The sequence below is a fragment of the Salvelinus alpinus genome, chromosome 34 (genome assembly GCF_045679555.1).
Source record: "Salvelinus alpinus chromosome 34, SLU_Salpinus.1, whole genome shotgun sequence".
NCBI classification, from domain to species: domain Eukaryota; kingdom Metazoa; phylum Chordata; class Actinopteri; order Salmoniformes; family Salmonidae; genus Salvelinus; species Salvelinus alpinus.
The window spans coordinates 26,956,080-26,969,114 of record NC_092119.1 but is presented as its reverse complement, the minus strand read 5'-3'; the positions used below and the strand labels follow the sequence as shown (position 1 = coordinate 26,969,114).

The 13,035-nt window shown below is 41.5% G+C and overlaps 1 protein-coding gene across 2 annotated transcripts in view; it reads right to left on the bottom strand.

Moving 5' to 3' along the window:
- Positions 1-13,035, bottom strand: part of gabrb1 (gamma-aminobutyric acid type A receptor subunit beta1) — a 67,329-nt gene that overhangs the window by 19,721 nt on the left and 34,573 nt on the right. Inside the window, exons 5-7 of one of the 2 annotated variants that reach the window (XM_071382638.1) lie at positions 9,417-9,499; positions 2,185-2,319; positions 1,787-1,939 (exon numbers count right to left, since the gene is read on the bottom strand). In XM_071382638.1, coding sequence (XP_071238739.1) covers positions 1,787-1,939; positions 2,185-2,319; positions 9,417-9,499 — 371 coding nt within the window. The remainder of the gene's footprint in view (positions 1-1,786; positions 1,940-2,184; positions 2,320-9,416; positions 9,500-13,035) is intronic. The other variant, XM_071382639.1, reaches the window with a different exon arrangement.

The following is a 13,035-nucleotide window of genomic DNA, read 5'->3' as shown; positions in this document are numbered from 1 at the left end:
ATCGAGACCCTGGGTCTCGACCCCGCCCTGTGCAACTGGGTCCTGGACTTCCTGACGGGCCGCCCCCAGGTGGTGAGGGTAGGTAACAACATCTCCACCCCGCTGATCCTCAACACTGGGGCCCCACAAGGGTGCGTTCTGAGCCCTCTCCTGTACTCCCTGTTCACCCACGACTGCGTGGCCATGCACGCCTCCAACTCAATCATCAAGTTTGCGGATGACACTACAGTGGTAGGCTTGATTACCAACAACGACGAGACGGCCTACAGGGAGGAGGTGAGGGCCCTCGGAGTGTGGTGTCAGGAAAATAACCTCACACTCAACGTCAACAAAACAAAGGAGATGATTGTGGACTTCAGGAAACAGCAGAGGGAGCACCCCCCTATCCACATCGACGGGTCAGTAGTGGAGAAGGTGGAAAGTTTTAAGTTCCTCTGTGTACACATCACGGACAAACTGAATTGGTCCACCCACACAGACAGCGTCGTGAAGAAGGCGCAGCAGCGCCTCTTCAACCTCAGGAGGCTGAAGAAATTCGGCTTGTCACCAAAAGCACTCACAAACTTCTACAGATGCACAATCGAGAGCATCCTGTCGGGCTGTATCACCGCCTGGTACGGCAACTGCTCCGCCCACAACCGTAAGGCTCTCCAGAGGGTAGTGAGGTCTGCAGAACGCATCACCGGGGGCAAACTACCTGCCCTCCCGGACACCTACACCACCCGATGTCACAGGAAGGCCATAAAGATCATCAAGGACAACAACCACCCAAGCCACTGCCTGTTCACCCCGCTATCATCCAGAAGGCGAGGTCAGTACAGGTGCATCAAAGCAGGGACCGAGAGACTGAAAAACAGCTTCTATCTCAAGGCCATCAGACTGTTAAACAGCCACCACTAACATTTAGCGGCCGCTGCCAACATACTGACTCAACTCCAGCCACTTTAAAAATGGGAATTGATGGAAACTATGTAAAAATGTACCACTAGCCACTTTAAACAATGCCACTTAATATAATGTTTACATACCCTACATTACCCATCTCATATGTATATACTGTACTCTATATCATCTACTGCATCTTGCCATCTTTATGTAATACATGTACCACTAGCCACTTTAAACTATGCCACTTTATGTTTACATACCCTACAGTACTCATCTCATATGTATATACCGTACTCTATACCATCTACTGCATCTTGCCTATGCCGTTCTGTACCACCACTCATTCATATATCTTTATGTACATATTCTTTATCCCTTTACACTTGTGTGTGTATAAGGTAGTAGTTGTGGAATTGTTAGGTTAGATTACTTGTTGGTTATTACTGCATTGTCGGAACTAGAAGCACAAGCATTTCGCTACACTCGCATTAACATCTGCTAACCATGTGTATGTGACTAATAACATTTGATTTGATTTGATTTGAAGTATACTCTACCTAGGGGGCTTTGTGTAAGGGTACACTCTGCCAAGAAGGGAAGTGTGTAAATATACACTACCTAAGAGGCTGTGTGCAAGTACACACTGCCGTGGGGACTGTCCGTCGAGGGACTAACTATAACTAGAAGTATTTGCTCGGCTGTGTAAAGGGGCACATTCTGCCTGCCTGGAAGGCAGTACAACACATGCCTACACCTGGTAACCCAAAGCTACTAAAGACATTCAGACGTGACTCTTTATTGAACCCCTCCACAAGGACAACCCATAGAATAACCCAAAGACACCGTCCTAAACCCCCCCCCACATGGACAACCCGTAGAATAACCCAAAGACACCGACCTAAAGCGACTCTGGCCGCAGACGCGTCATAGTTGATCCAGAAGGAGACCCAGGATAGGATGGTGATCAGGGTCGAGGGCATGTAGGTCTGTAGGATGAAGTAGCCAATGTTCCTCTTCAGCTTAAAACTCAGAGAGAGCCTCGGGTAGGAGCCTGGGAGACCAAACACAGTTTTCACATCGGAGTAGGATGAAGTTTCCCCCTAGACGCTGAACTAAGGTCAGTTTAGCATTTAGGGGTAAGATTATCCTATTTTCTGTGCCTGAGAGAACTTCTACCCGGTGCTTATGTGGCAGTTACAATCTGCCACACTCTCTAACGTTAGACACTCTTAAGTGGAACATCAGAAACTTTAATTAATCATACACTCTTGTAAGGGTTAGTAATCAGATTGTTACCTGTAGCAAACACTGCTTTTGTGGATTGGATGTGGTAGTCTATAATAGAGAATTGGGGCAGTTCGATGTTCTCCACCCCAGTCACTGAATTATCACCTTTCCAGTAGAACTCGATGTCATCAGTGGTGTACCCATCTGCGAGAGGGAGAGACTGTTACATCATCTAAAATGGACAGACAGAAGGCTACCGTATGTCACGGCCAGTGTACCCAGCTGAGAATCTAACAGAATGGAACGTCATTCAACATGGACAGGCAGAAACCTGTGTCATTGAGAGTTTACTTGTCTGAAGCGGTGGCTCAAGTCTTTTTCTAACACTTCTCTTTGCCAGGTCTTAGTTGGAAAAGGAATGAAACAGTCAGTTATTGGCCTTTCAGTAATTAGGCAAACTTAATTGGACTGGGTTGGCTTTTTCTCCCGTCAGACTCCTCCGCAGGATTTCAGGGAATTAGTTGCTTCTCATTACTGCCTGTACTCAATCAGTGGTTTTGTCTTTCTTTCCCATTCATTTAATTTATGTGTGAGAGGGTCTTGGGTTATCACATCACCCCTGATGCCATAAGAGTATGGGAGAATGACATGTAAAGAAATGTGTAGACCAATATAGAGATAGTTGATTTCAATGAGACTACGAAGAATAGCACAGCAGCACTGGAGATGTGTTCCCATGTATCTGTGTCCACAGCCAGAATCTGGACCAGATTGCCCACAGCTAGAAACTGGATCAGATTGCCCACTGACAGAAACTGGACCAGACTGTACACAGCCAGAAACTGGACCAGACTGTACACAGCCAGAAACTGGACCAGACTGTACACAGCCAGAAACTGGACCAGACTGTACGCAGCCAGAAACTGGACCAGATTGTACACAGCCAGAAACTGGACCAAATTGCCCATTGCTAGAAACTGGACCAGACTGTACACAGCCAGAAACTGGACCAGACTGTACACAGCCAGAAACTGGACCAGAATGCCCACAGTTAGAAACGTTGCACCTGCTATTTCCATGAGGGTATAACATGAAAAATATATAATAACTTCAATTTTAAGGCCACATCCACGCTAGCAGTAACCTTAGTCTTGATTGTTCTTTTATTTGTATTTTTTAGGGGTTAGATCAGCATTAATATTGTAGATACTGTACAGTATATTGTGGCTTCTATCAATGTAATTGTCTGCATCATTTCCAATACCCCATATATATTTTTTTGCAAATATATACACACACACACACACACACACACACACACACACACACACACACACACACACACACACACACACACACACACACACACACAGTACAAGTAAAAGGTTTGGACACACCTACTCATTCCAGAGTTTCTTTATTTTGACTATTTTCTACATTGTAGAACAATAGTGAAGACATCAAAACTATGAAATAACACATATGGAATCATATAGTAACTAAAACAGTGTTAAACAAATCAAAATATATTTTATATTTGAAATTATTCAAAGTAGCCACCCTTTGGCCTGATGACAGCTTTGCACACTCGGCATTCTCTCAACCAGCTTCATGAGGTAACCTGGAATGCATTTCAATTAACAGGTGTGCCTTGTTAAAAGTTCCTTTGTGGAATTCCTTTCCTTAATGCGTTTGAGCCAGTCAGTTGTGTTGTGACAAGGTAGGGGTGGTATACAGAAGATAGCCCTATTTGGTAAAAACCAAGTCCATATTTTGACAAGAACAGCTTAAATAAGCTTAAATAAACGACAGTCCATCATTAATTTAAGATATGAAGGTCAGTCAATCTGGAAAATGTCAAGAACTTTGAAAGTTTCTTTAAGTGCAGTAGCAAAAACCATCAAGTGCTGAAATGAAACTGGCTCTCATGAGGACAACCACAGGAATGTAAGACCCAGAGTTACCTCTGCCGCAAAGGATAAGTTCATTAGAGTTACCAGCCTCAGAAATTGCAGCCCAAATAAATGCTTCACAGAGTTCAATTAACCGACACATCTCAAAATCAACTGTTCAGAGTGTGTGAATCAGGCCTTCATGGTCGAATTGCTGCAAAGAAACCACTACTAAAGGACACCAATAATAAGAAGAGACTTGCTTGGGCCAAGAAACACGAGCAATGGACATTAGACCCAACACACCTCCAGGCTGTGTAAGGGCTATTTGAACAAGGAGAGTGATGGAGTGCTGCATCAGTTGACCTGGCCTCCACAATCACCCGACCTCAACCCAATTGAGATGGTTTGGGATGAGTTGGACCGCAAACTGAAGGAAAAGCAGCCAACAAGTACTCAGCATATGTGGGAACTCCTTCAAGACTGTAGGAAAAGCATTCCATTTGAAGCTGATTGCGAGAATTTTTTTCTTTTTTCTTTATTTAACTAGGCAAGTCAAGAACAAATTCTTATTTACAATGATGGCCTAGGAACAGTGGGTAAACTGCCTTGTTCAGAATGACAGATTTTTACCTTGTCAGCTCGGGGATTTGATCTTGCAACCTTTCGGTTACTAGTCCAACGCTCTAACCACTAGGCTACCTGCCGCCAAGAATGGCAAGAGGGGGCAAAGCTGTCATCAAGGCAAAGGGACAATCTAAAATCAAAAATATATTTTGATTTCTGTTACACTTTCTTGGTTACTACATGATTCCATATGCGTTATTTCATAGTTTTGATGTCTTCACTATTATTCTACAAATGTAGAAAATAGTAAAAATTAAGAAAAACCCTTGAATGAGTAGGTGTCCAAAATTTTGACTGGTACTGTATATCATTTTAAATATATATATATTTAAATTATTTATTATTTTCCCATAACCCTACCACCACCTACCACTCCCCTAATTGGAGTAAACTAATGGACAACAATACTTAGGCTTCTACTTCCAGCTTATTTATATTATATACATTTTACCGTCATAGTACATTTTATATTAATTATCTTTTGTTTGTTTTTAGTCCCAGCCTTCAGCTACCCTCAACCCCACCAATATATCTCTGAAGACCTTGGAGTTTTGATTTCTAGCTGCCATATATTTTTCCACTGTCATGTTTCACAAAATATGTGAATCTTCCTATTCTCATAGTTTCTACAGATTGCAACTAAAAACACACATTTTTGCTAAGAGTATTATTATACTATTGATCAATTGACTATGACTTTTCAAATCACCCAGCAGTGCTATTTGCAGAGTTAGCTCCAAGTAAATGTTTCAATTTTTCAGGCATTCCTGAATCTGCGAACCAAAACAAGCTACATATGGGCAGTACCAAAACAAGTGATCTAATGATTCTGTCGCTTTGCAAAATAATCTGCAGAGATGTGATGGTTATATCCCCTATATACAGTGCATTCGGAAAGTATTCAGACCCCTTCCCTTTATCCACATTTTGTTACGTTACAGCCTTAATCTAAATAGTATTCCATAAATTTTTTCCCCTCATAAATCGACACACAATACCCCATAATGACAAAGCGAAATCAGTTTTTTTGAGATGTTTGCAAATTTATACAACATACAAAACAGAAATACCTTATTTACATAAGTATTCAGACCCTTTGCTATGAGACTTGAAATTGACCTCAGTTGCATCCTGTTTCCATTGATCATTCTTGAGATGTTTCTACAACTTGATTGGAGTCCACCTGTGGTAAATTAAATTGCAGGGCCGACAGACTAGTGCCTTCTTCCCTTTCCACATGGTTGTAATTTTGGATAGAGCAGACGTTTCCATAATTTTTGTTAACTGCATGTGTGACATAACTCCACCAGTCCTATTTATGATATAATTTACTAAATTTATACAAAAAACATTATTTGAGTTTATTTGAGTTTAACCATAATATTTGTTGTAATATTTGTTCTGTCTTTTCAGGTGGATTAAACTGAAATTGGAACCAATTTTCTATGGCTTGTTTTAGAAATAGCGATATTTGAGATTTTCATTTTCAAATAACTAAAAGTGAGAGGTTGTAATCTGAATGAAGGGAAAAAGGCCACTCTTCAACACAGGTGAGCCATTCTTACTAATCTGCTAGAGAACCAGTTCAAATGTAAGTATAGTTTTTGTATGACTGAAGCCTTTAGTGAGAGGTCCAATGCTTTAATATTTAATTAAATATTCAAATTAATATTCATTATATAAATAGGCCAGTTTAATTTTGTCTGGCTTGCAGTCTTGATTGTTGCAAAAAGTATTATTGCGCCTAGGTAACTGTCTCATAATTAAGACCAAAGATATGATAGAGGGTTTGAGTAAGGTGTTGCCAAAATTATTATATACATCAACCCGGCCAATCCATTCATCCAGCAGCTCCACAGGGCCTTATAGTGATTGCTATAACCTTGTCATAATGACCAAAGCTAAGCATCCATGTCTGTTGCACTGATTTAACAATCCTTGCAGGTAGAATGTATTATTCAACTGAAACACTCCGGCCAAGTTTGATTTAACAAAAAATGCCAGTTTGAATAGTTGATGTAAAGTGTGGTTGTTTGTTTTCCTGCTTAATGTACGTCATGTCCTCGATTGGGAAGATATTTTGCCATGATTTGGAATAGAGTTATCCCTTAAATGAGGTACATAGACCCGTTTAACAGAATAATGTGTGAAAATAAACCGACAGAGAAAGTTATCACGAGATGTGTAGATTAATTAAAACAGAGCGAGAAGAATGTTATAATTGAAGGATGTAGCTGCCGGTTTCAGTGACCCAGATTATGTTTATTCCTGGATTAAAAAGCATGCTAAACAGAAAATCTCCATTGAAAGTGCCTTTTAGTCCATGAATAGGCTCAATCTTGGTCAGGGAAACTGGCCCTTAGGATTTATTCAATAGCATCCATAGTCATGTAGACCTTTGATTTATGTACAGTGGGGCAAAAAAGTATTTAGTCAGCCACCAATTGTGCAAGTTCTCCCACTTAAAAAGATGAGAGAGGCCTGTAATTTTCATCATAGGTACACTTCAACTATGACAGACAAAATGAGAAAAAAAAATCCAGAAAATCACATTGTAGGATTTTAATGAATTTATTTGCAAATTATGGTGGAAAATAAGTATTTGGTCACCTACAAACAAGCAAGATTTCTGGCTCTCACAGACCTGTAACTTCTTCTTTAAGAGGCTCCTCTGTCCTCCACTCGTTATCTGTATTAATGGCACCTGTTTGAACTTGTTATCAGTATAAAAGACACCTGTCCACAACCTCAAACAGTCACACTCCAAACTCCACTATGGCCAAGACCAAAGAGCTGTCAAAGGACACCAGAAACAAAATTGTAGACCTGCACCAGGCTGGGAAGACTGAATCTGCAATAGGTAAGCAGCTTGGTTTGAGGAAATCAACTGTGGGAGCAATTATTAGGAAATGGAAGACATACAAGACCACTGATAATCTCCCTCGATCTGGGGCTCCACGCAAGATCTCACCCCGTGGGGTCAAAATTATCACAAGAACGGTGAGCAAAAATCCCAGAACCACACGGGGGGACCTAGTGAATGACCTGCAGAGAGCTGGGACCAAAGTAACAAAGCCTACCATCAGTAACACACTACGCCGCCAGGGACTCAAATCCTGCAGTGCCAGACGTGTCCCCTTGCTTAAGCCAGTACATGTCCAGGCCCATCGGAAGTTTGCTAGAGAGCATTTGGATGATCCAGAAGAAGATTGGGAGAATGTCATATGGTCAGATGAAACCAAAATATAACTTTTTGGTAAAAACTCAACTCGTCGTGTTTGGAGGACAAAGAATGCTGAGTTGCATCCAAAGAACACCATACCTACTGTGAAGCATGGGGGTGGAAACATCATGCTTTGGGGCTGTTTTTCTGCAAAGGGACCAGGACGACTGATCCGTGTAAAGGACAGAATGAATGGGGCCATGTATCGTGAGATTTTGAGTGAAAACCTCCTTCCATCAGCAAGGGCATTGAAAATGAAACGTCGCTGGGTCTTTCAGCATGACAATGATCCCAAACACACCGCCCGGGCAACGAAGGAGTGGCTTCGTAAGAAGCATTTCAAGGTCCTGGAGTGGCCTAGCCAGTCTCCAGATCTCAACCCCATATAAAATCTTTGGAGGGAGTTGAAAGTCCGTGTTGCCCAGCAACAGCCCCAAAACATCACTGCTCTAGAGGAGATCTGCATGGAGGAATGGGCCAAAATACCAGCAACAGTGTGTGAAAACCTTGTGAAGACTTACAGAAAACATTTGACCTCTGTCATTGCCAACAAAGGGTATATAACAAAGTATTGAGATAAACTTTTGTTATTGATCAAATACTTATTTTCCACCATAATTTGCAAATAAATAAATAAAAAATCCTACAATGTGATTTTCTGGATTTTTTTTTCTAATTTTGTCTGTCATAGTTGAAGTGTACCTATGATGACAATTACAGGCCTCTCTCATCTTTTTAAGTGGGAGAACTTGCACAATTGGTGGCTGACTAAATACTTTTTTGCCCCACTGTATAGGCACAAGCTTTCAAAAACATGCCCAGTAATCAGTGCATCAGCCTCTGCCTATACGCAGACTACGCACTGTGTGTAGAGTCCCACGGCCGCTAGGGGGACTCGACCCCCAAAAATATACAAAATATATATATTTTAAATGTTTTGGGGAACTCAGTCAGGGTCTCAACTTACTGAAAAGTAGAATACATACGGTGCAATAGAATACATACGGTGCAACTTCCCAATACATTCGAAATTTGGTTGTGCATCAGCAGTTTTCCACTTGTTATGTCAATCACTGACAGCAACTCAATTAGCCCATGTCAGCATTTTTTTATAGATTGCTTGTTACGGTAGTCTAGCCAGCTATCGAAACATTGTAGTAATCATCACCAAATTACTGACCAGTGCTCGCAGGGCATGTGCCCATGGACCCTGACCTCCAGGGGGCTCCCATTGATATCTCTCAGATACTCATTTTGTGATGGGTTGGAGAGATTTTTCTTCGTTTTTCGTTTTTTTGACAATTTTGCAATTTTAAAGCAAATTTCCTGCAATTCTACACATTTTGGCATGAATGACTTATGCCATGTCCACATGTGTAGAATTGCAGGAAATTATTCACTGCCAAATGTTTTGCCTGCGAGGTGGGAGGGGCCCACCAAACAAATCTAGCTTAAGGCCCCCAAAAGGCTAGGGGTGCCTCTGCCAGTAGTGATAAATAGCCCACATGAAGCTGAGATAAGTCTCTACACTACAGTGATTTTACAGTGATGTCACTCACAGCTCTCGATCTCCAGGGTGCAGTTCTGCTCATCCAGTGGGTATCTACGCAAGTCCATCATGCAAGCTGCAGTAGTGGTGATCCTGAGAGAGAGCGAGAGAGAGAGATAAAGAGTGAGGGGGGTAGGTATGTCGAGAGAGAGAGAGAGAGAGAGAGAGAATCTCTACCTTCCCCCACCCCTCTCTCTCTATCATTCGCATATACTGTATCTAGCACAGAAATAAGAAATATACCCCCACATCCGATAGGACTACTATCTCACTAACCCTTACCATAATGTACAGATGTAGGATCTTAATTTGATCACCCTGTTTGCCATTAGACTTGCAATGCAGGAAACTTGAAAACTTGTAGTGTATTTGATGTTAAACGATTCTGAAGTTTGCAATTTCCACTTTATTTTCATTACGAAAAATGTATTAATCCCTACAAAAATTTTCATTAATTATAATCCACATAATAACTCACATTTCCTGTTGTTGCAGGATTATTTTCCTGCTGTAGCAAACTGGTTCAAATTAGGATGGTACATCTGTGTGTCTTTATAAGTGCAGGGCATATAGTATACAATATGTGTGAAGACATATCATAAATCAGGAGTAGTATGTTATGGTCAGGAACACTTGAGAAACAAGAGTTAAATATGAGACCTACGTAAAATGTTTTTTTGGGGGCGGAGGTGTATTACATTTCCTAAAATGTCATGTAAACCCTTCCAGGTGCACTGAAAAAGGTTGAACTAATAACAGAGAAATGAAAAACGCATTCATCTCGCACACATTGACTCAGGAAGCACACAAAGTACATACTCTACTCAATGTTCTGTCGCACAAATCTCTCCATGGTTTCACTGGAAATTTAACTTTCATTTTCTCTCCCATAATTGCCTTCATACTGCGTCATACTGTGTCCTCCTTATTTAAAATGCTCTATGTTCCATCTTAATTACCACTACGATTAATTAAGAATTAACACCAGCGGACTTTAAAATCTGTGACTTCTTCGCTTTTAGGTGTCATTTGAAAGAGCACACTTCAATTTGACGATTGCGGATTGCATTTGTGAGTGCTTTTATTCTTGTAGTATTGATTAAACCCAAAATGTTCGCAAACATTGAAGTAAGTGGCTGTGCTTATGTATTCATGCTGTTTATTTGGTCTCTGACAGAAAAGGGTTAAGGTTGTGGCCACATTTTATTACAAGCTGCTTGCCGAGGGGTTGGCTGGCCCTTGGGGGGGGGGGGGGGGGGGTCAGAGTCACATCCCTTGTGGAGTTCTCAATGCTCACAAACCACATACGATGAGAATAGGTCAATTTCATATAGATTTTTATGTAAACCGCTTATGTTGAGTAAAGGATTACTTTAGATAGTGTGGTGGTGTCACTGTTCACAGATAACATTAGATGTTCAGAGAAGTCCATTTGTTTTTACAACATATACACTTTACAGTTCTGGCTCATAATAATGGCCGGAACGGAGCAAATGGAATGGCATCAAACACATGGAAACCATGTGTTTGATATATTTGATACCATTCCACTGATTACGCTTCAGTCATTACCACAAGCCTGTTCTCCCCAATTAAGGTGCCACCAAGCTCCTGTTGCCCTGTACAACTAACATGTTTGCACATTGGTTTATCATTGTGAACAGGAAACTACTACTGTAAAGTTTCTGTGTCCATTTTCCACTGCATAACCCCTGTTTAAAATGAGAGGAGACCTGAGACAGAAAAAGAGCGTGTAGACACGCACACACATACACTGCCAATATATGAGTAATAGCCAGCAATGAATTCACCTAACCCAACCTGAGCCCCCTAGCTGTTTGAGACATTTCCAGGGATACTCTGCTGTTTCCCCATTACTCTCTAGCTTCTCCTGCCGCAAAATGTCAAACATCGCTGAGCGCCTAAAACTCACTCAAGCTGCCACTTGTTCATTTTGGGTGAAGAACCTATTGCCAAAACCTGGAAAGCATAGTAGTACATGCTACATTTTGAATCCTCCCCTAGCCCCTACTACCTATGCTGATCTGAAAGTATTGGATAGTTATTGCCTATTAGAGGGCAAGGCTGAGCTATAACCATGCTGTTTAGTATACCAATCCAATCCTTTCAGATCCAGATGTAGTGCCAAGGGGCTAGAGGCTAGGAATCGATTTGGAATGTAGCATTAGAACCATGCACAGGTAAAGGGCATCCCAAAGTCCAGTGGCTGTCTGCAGTGCATTAGTTCTGGTCTTCATCCAATCCAAGAGCCCTGCCCTGTAAAAGCTAATCTCACTGGCCCATAGCCACTTTCCTCACCAAGTGAAAGCGAGTGTCCAGTGAGACCAATATCTGTCAATTTCAGCCGCAACAATGTTGTGAACTAAAAAGCCCTGGGCATAATTTATCTTACACTGCAGCTGAAAATTCTGTGGCTGTGGACCATGTCTCGGACACACCAAATGCATTAGGGAAGTCTGGATGAATTATAAAGCAGCTGCAGAGATGGGGTAAAAATAGAGCACCGTAGGGGCGTCAGTAAGGGTGTACCCTACCTTCCAGGACAGAGCTCGGAGAGCTATAAGCGCTAAACCCACTCCCAATTACCCTGGTGTTCAACATCCCCTTAAAAATAAAGGAGAGCCGCACACTCTAGGAGCTCAGATGTAAAAGATATTTAATTTACCAACGTTTCGACAGGCAAGCTGTCTTCATCAGGCTACCTATGTTTAACATCCCCTCCCCATCAGATCAATACAGATCAAACACATATCAGGAACAGAGGTGGGCTTTGCATCCGTGATGGTAATGAGCGTCATGATTGATACGTGATAGATGTTACGGGTGTGACTGACTGCAGCATTAGTATTGGATTGTGTTTTCTGAGATGGCTAATGCAGCTGGCGAGAGTAATGCATTGTTAATGTGAGAGGAATCATAACTGATATTGGAGAAGTGATGCTATTGAAATGTCTGCAGTTATACTAGTATAGTGATTTAACCAGGATAGTCCACTCAGTAACAATTGATACTGTTTTCCAGGGGAAGATGAAGGTAAGACATGCTCAACTCTATTGTCTTATTGTGGGGTTTTTTACTGAAAAAGGGTGCTAGCTAGAGAGCTGATCTGTTAAATAACCTGTCAAATTTGACTGAGCATAAAGCTTTTTGTTACATGACCGCTATACTTCATGAAATGTTAAATCACACACACACTCTCTTTTCCTTCACATGCTGAAGTACCGGGAGAAGAAGTGTCAGTGCTGCCTAAAAAATGAGTAATTTTCCAGATATGAACGTGATGCTTGATTTGATTAAAGGTTGAATTAAAAATATTCAATCAATCTTCATTGAGCATAACTAATAGGCCTACTGTTTGATAGCGTGTGCAGTGACCATTCAGACCATATGGCCATATGCATATGGGTGGATACTATAAACACGTGAAGGTAACAGCAGACATGTGTACACTACAGTAACTGGTGAGGTCATTCCAGTCAGCCTAAATATAGCCGGCTCACTGTAGACAGCAGGCAGCAGCACGCTGGCTGAATAAGTTTGTTAGTCTGCGGGGAATAATAATTCTGCAGCATTCGAGTGTAAAGAGGTCTCACTGCTCAACGTGAAAC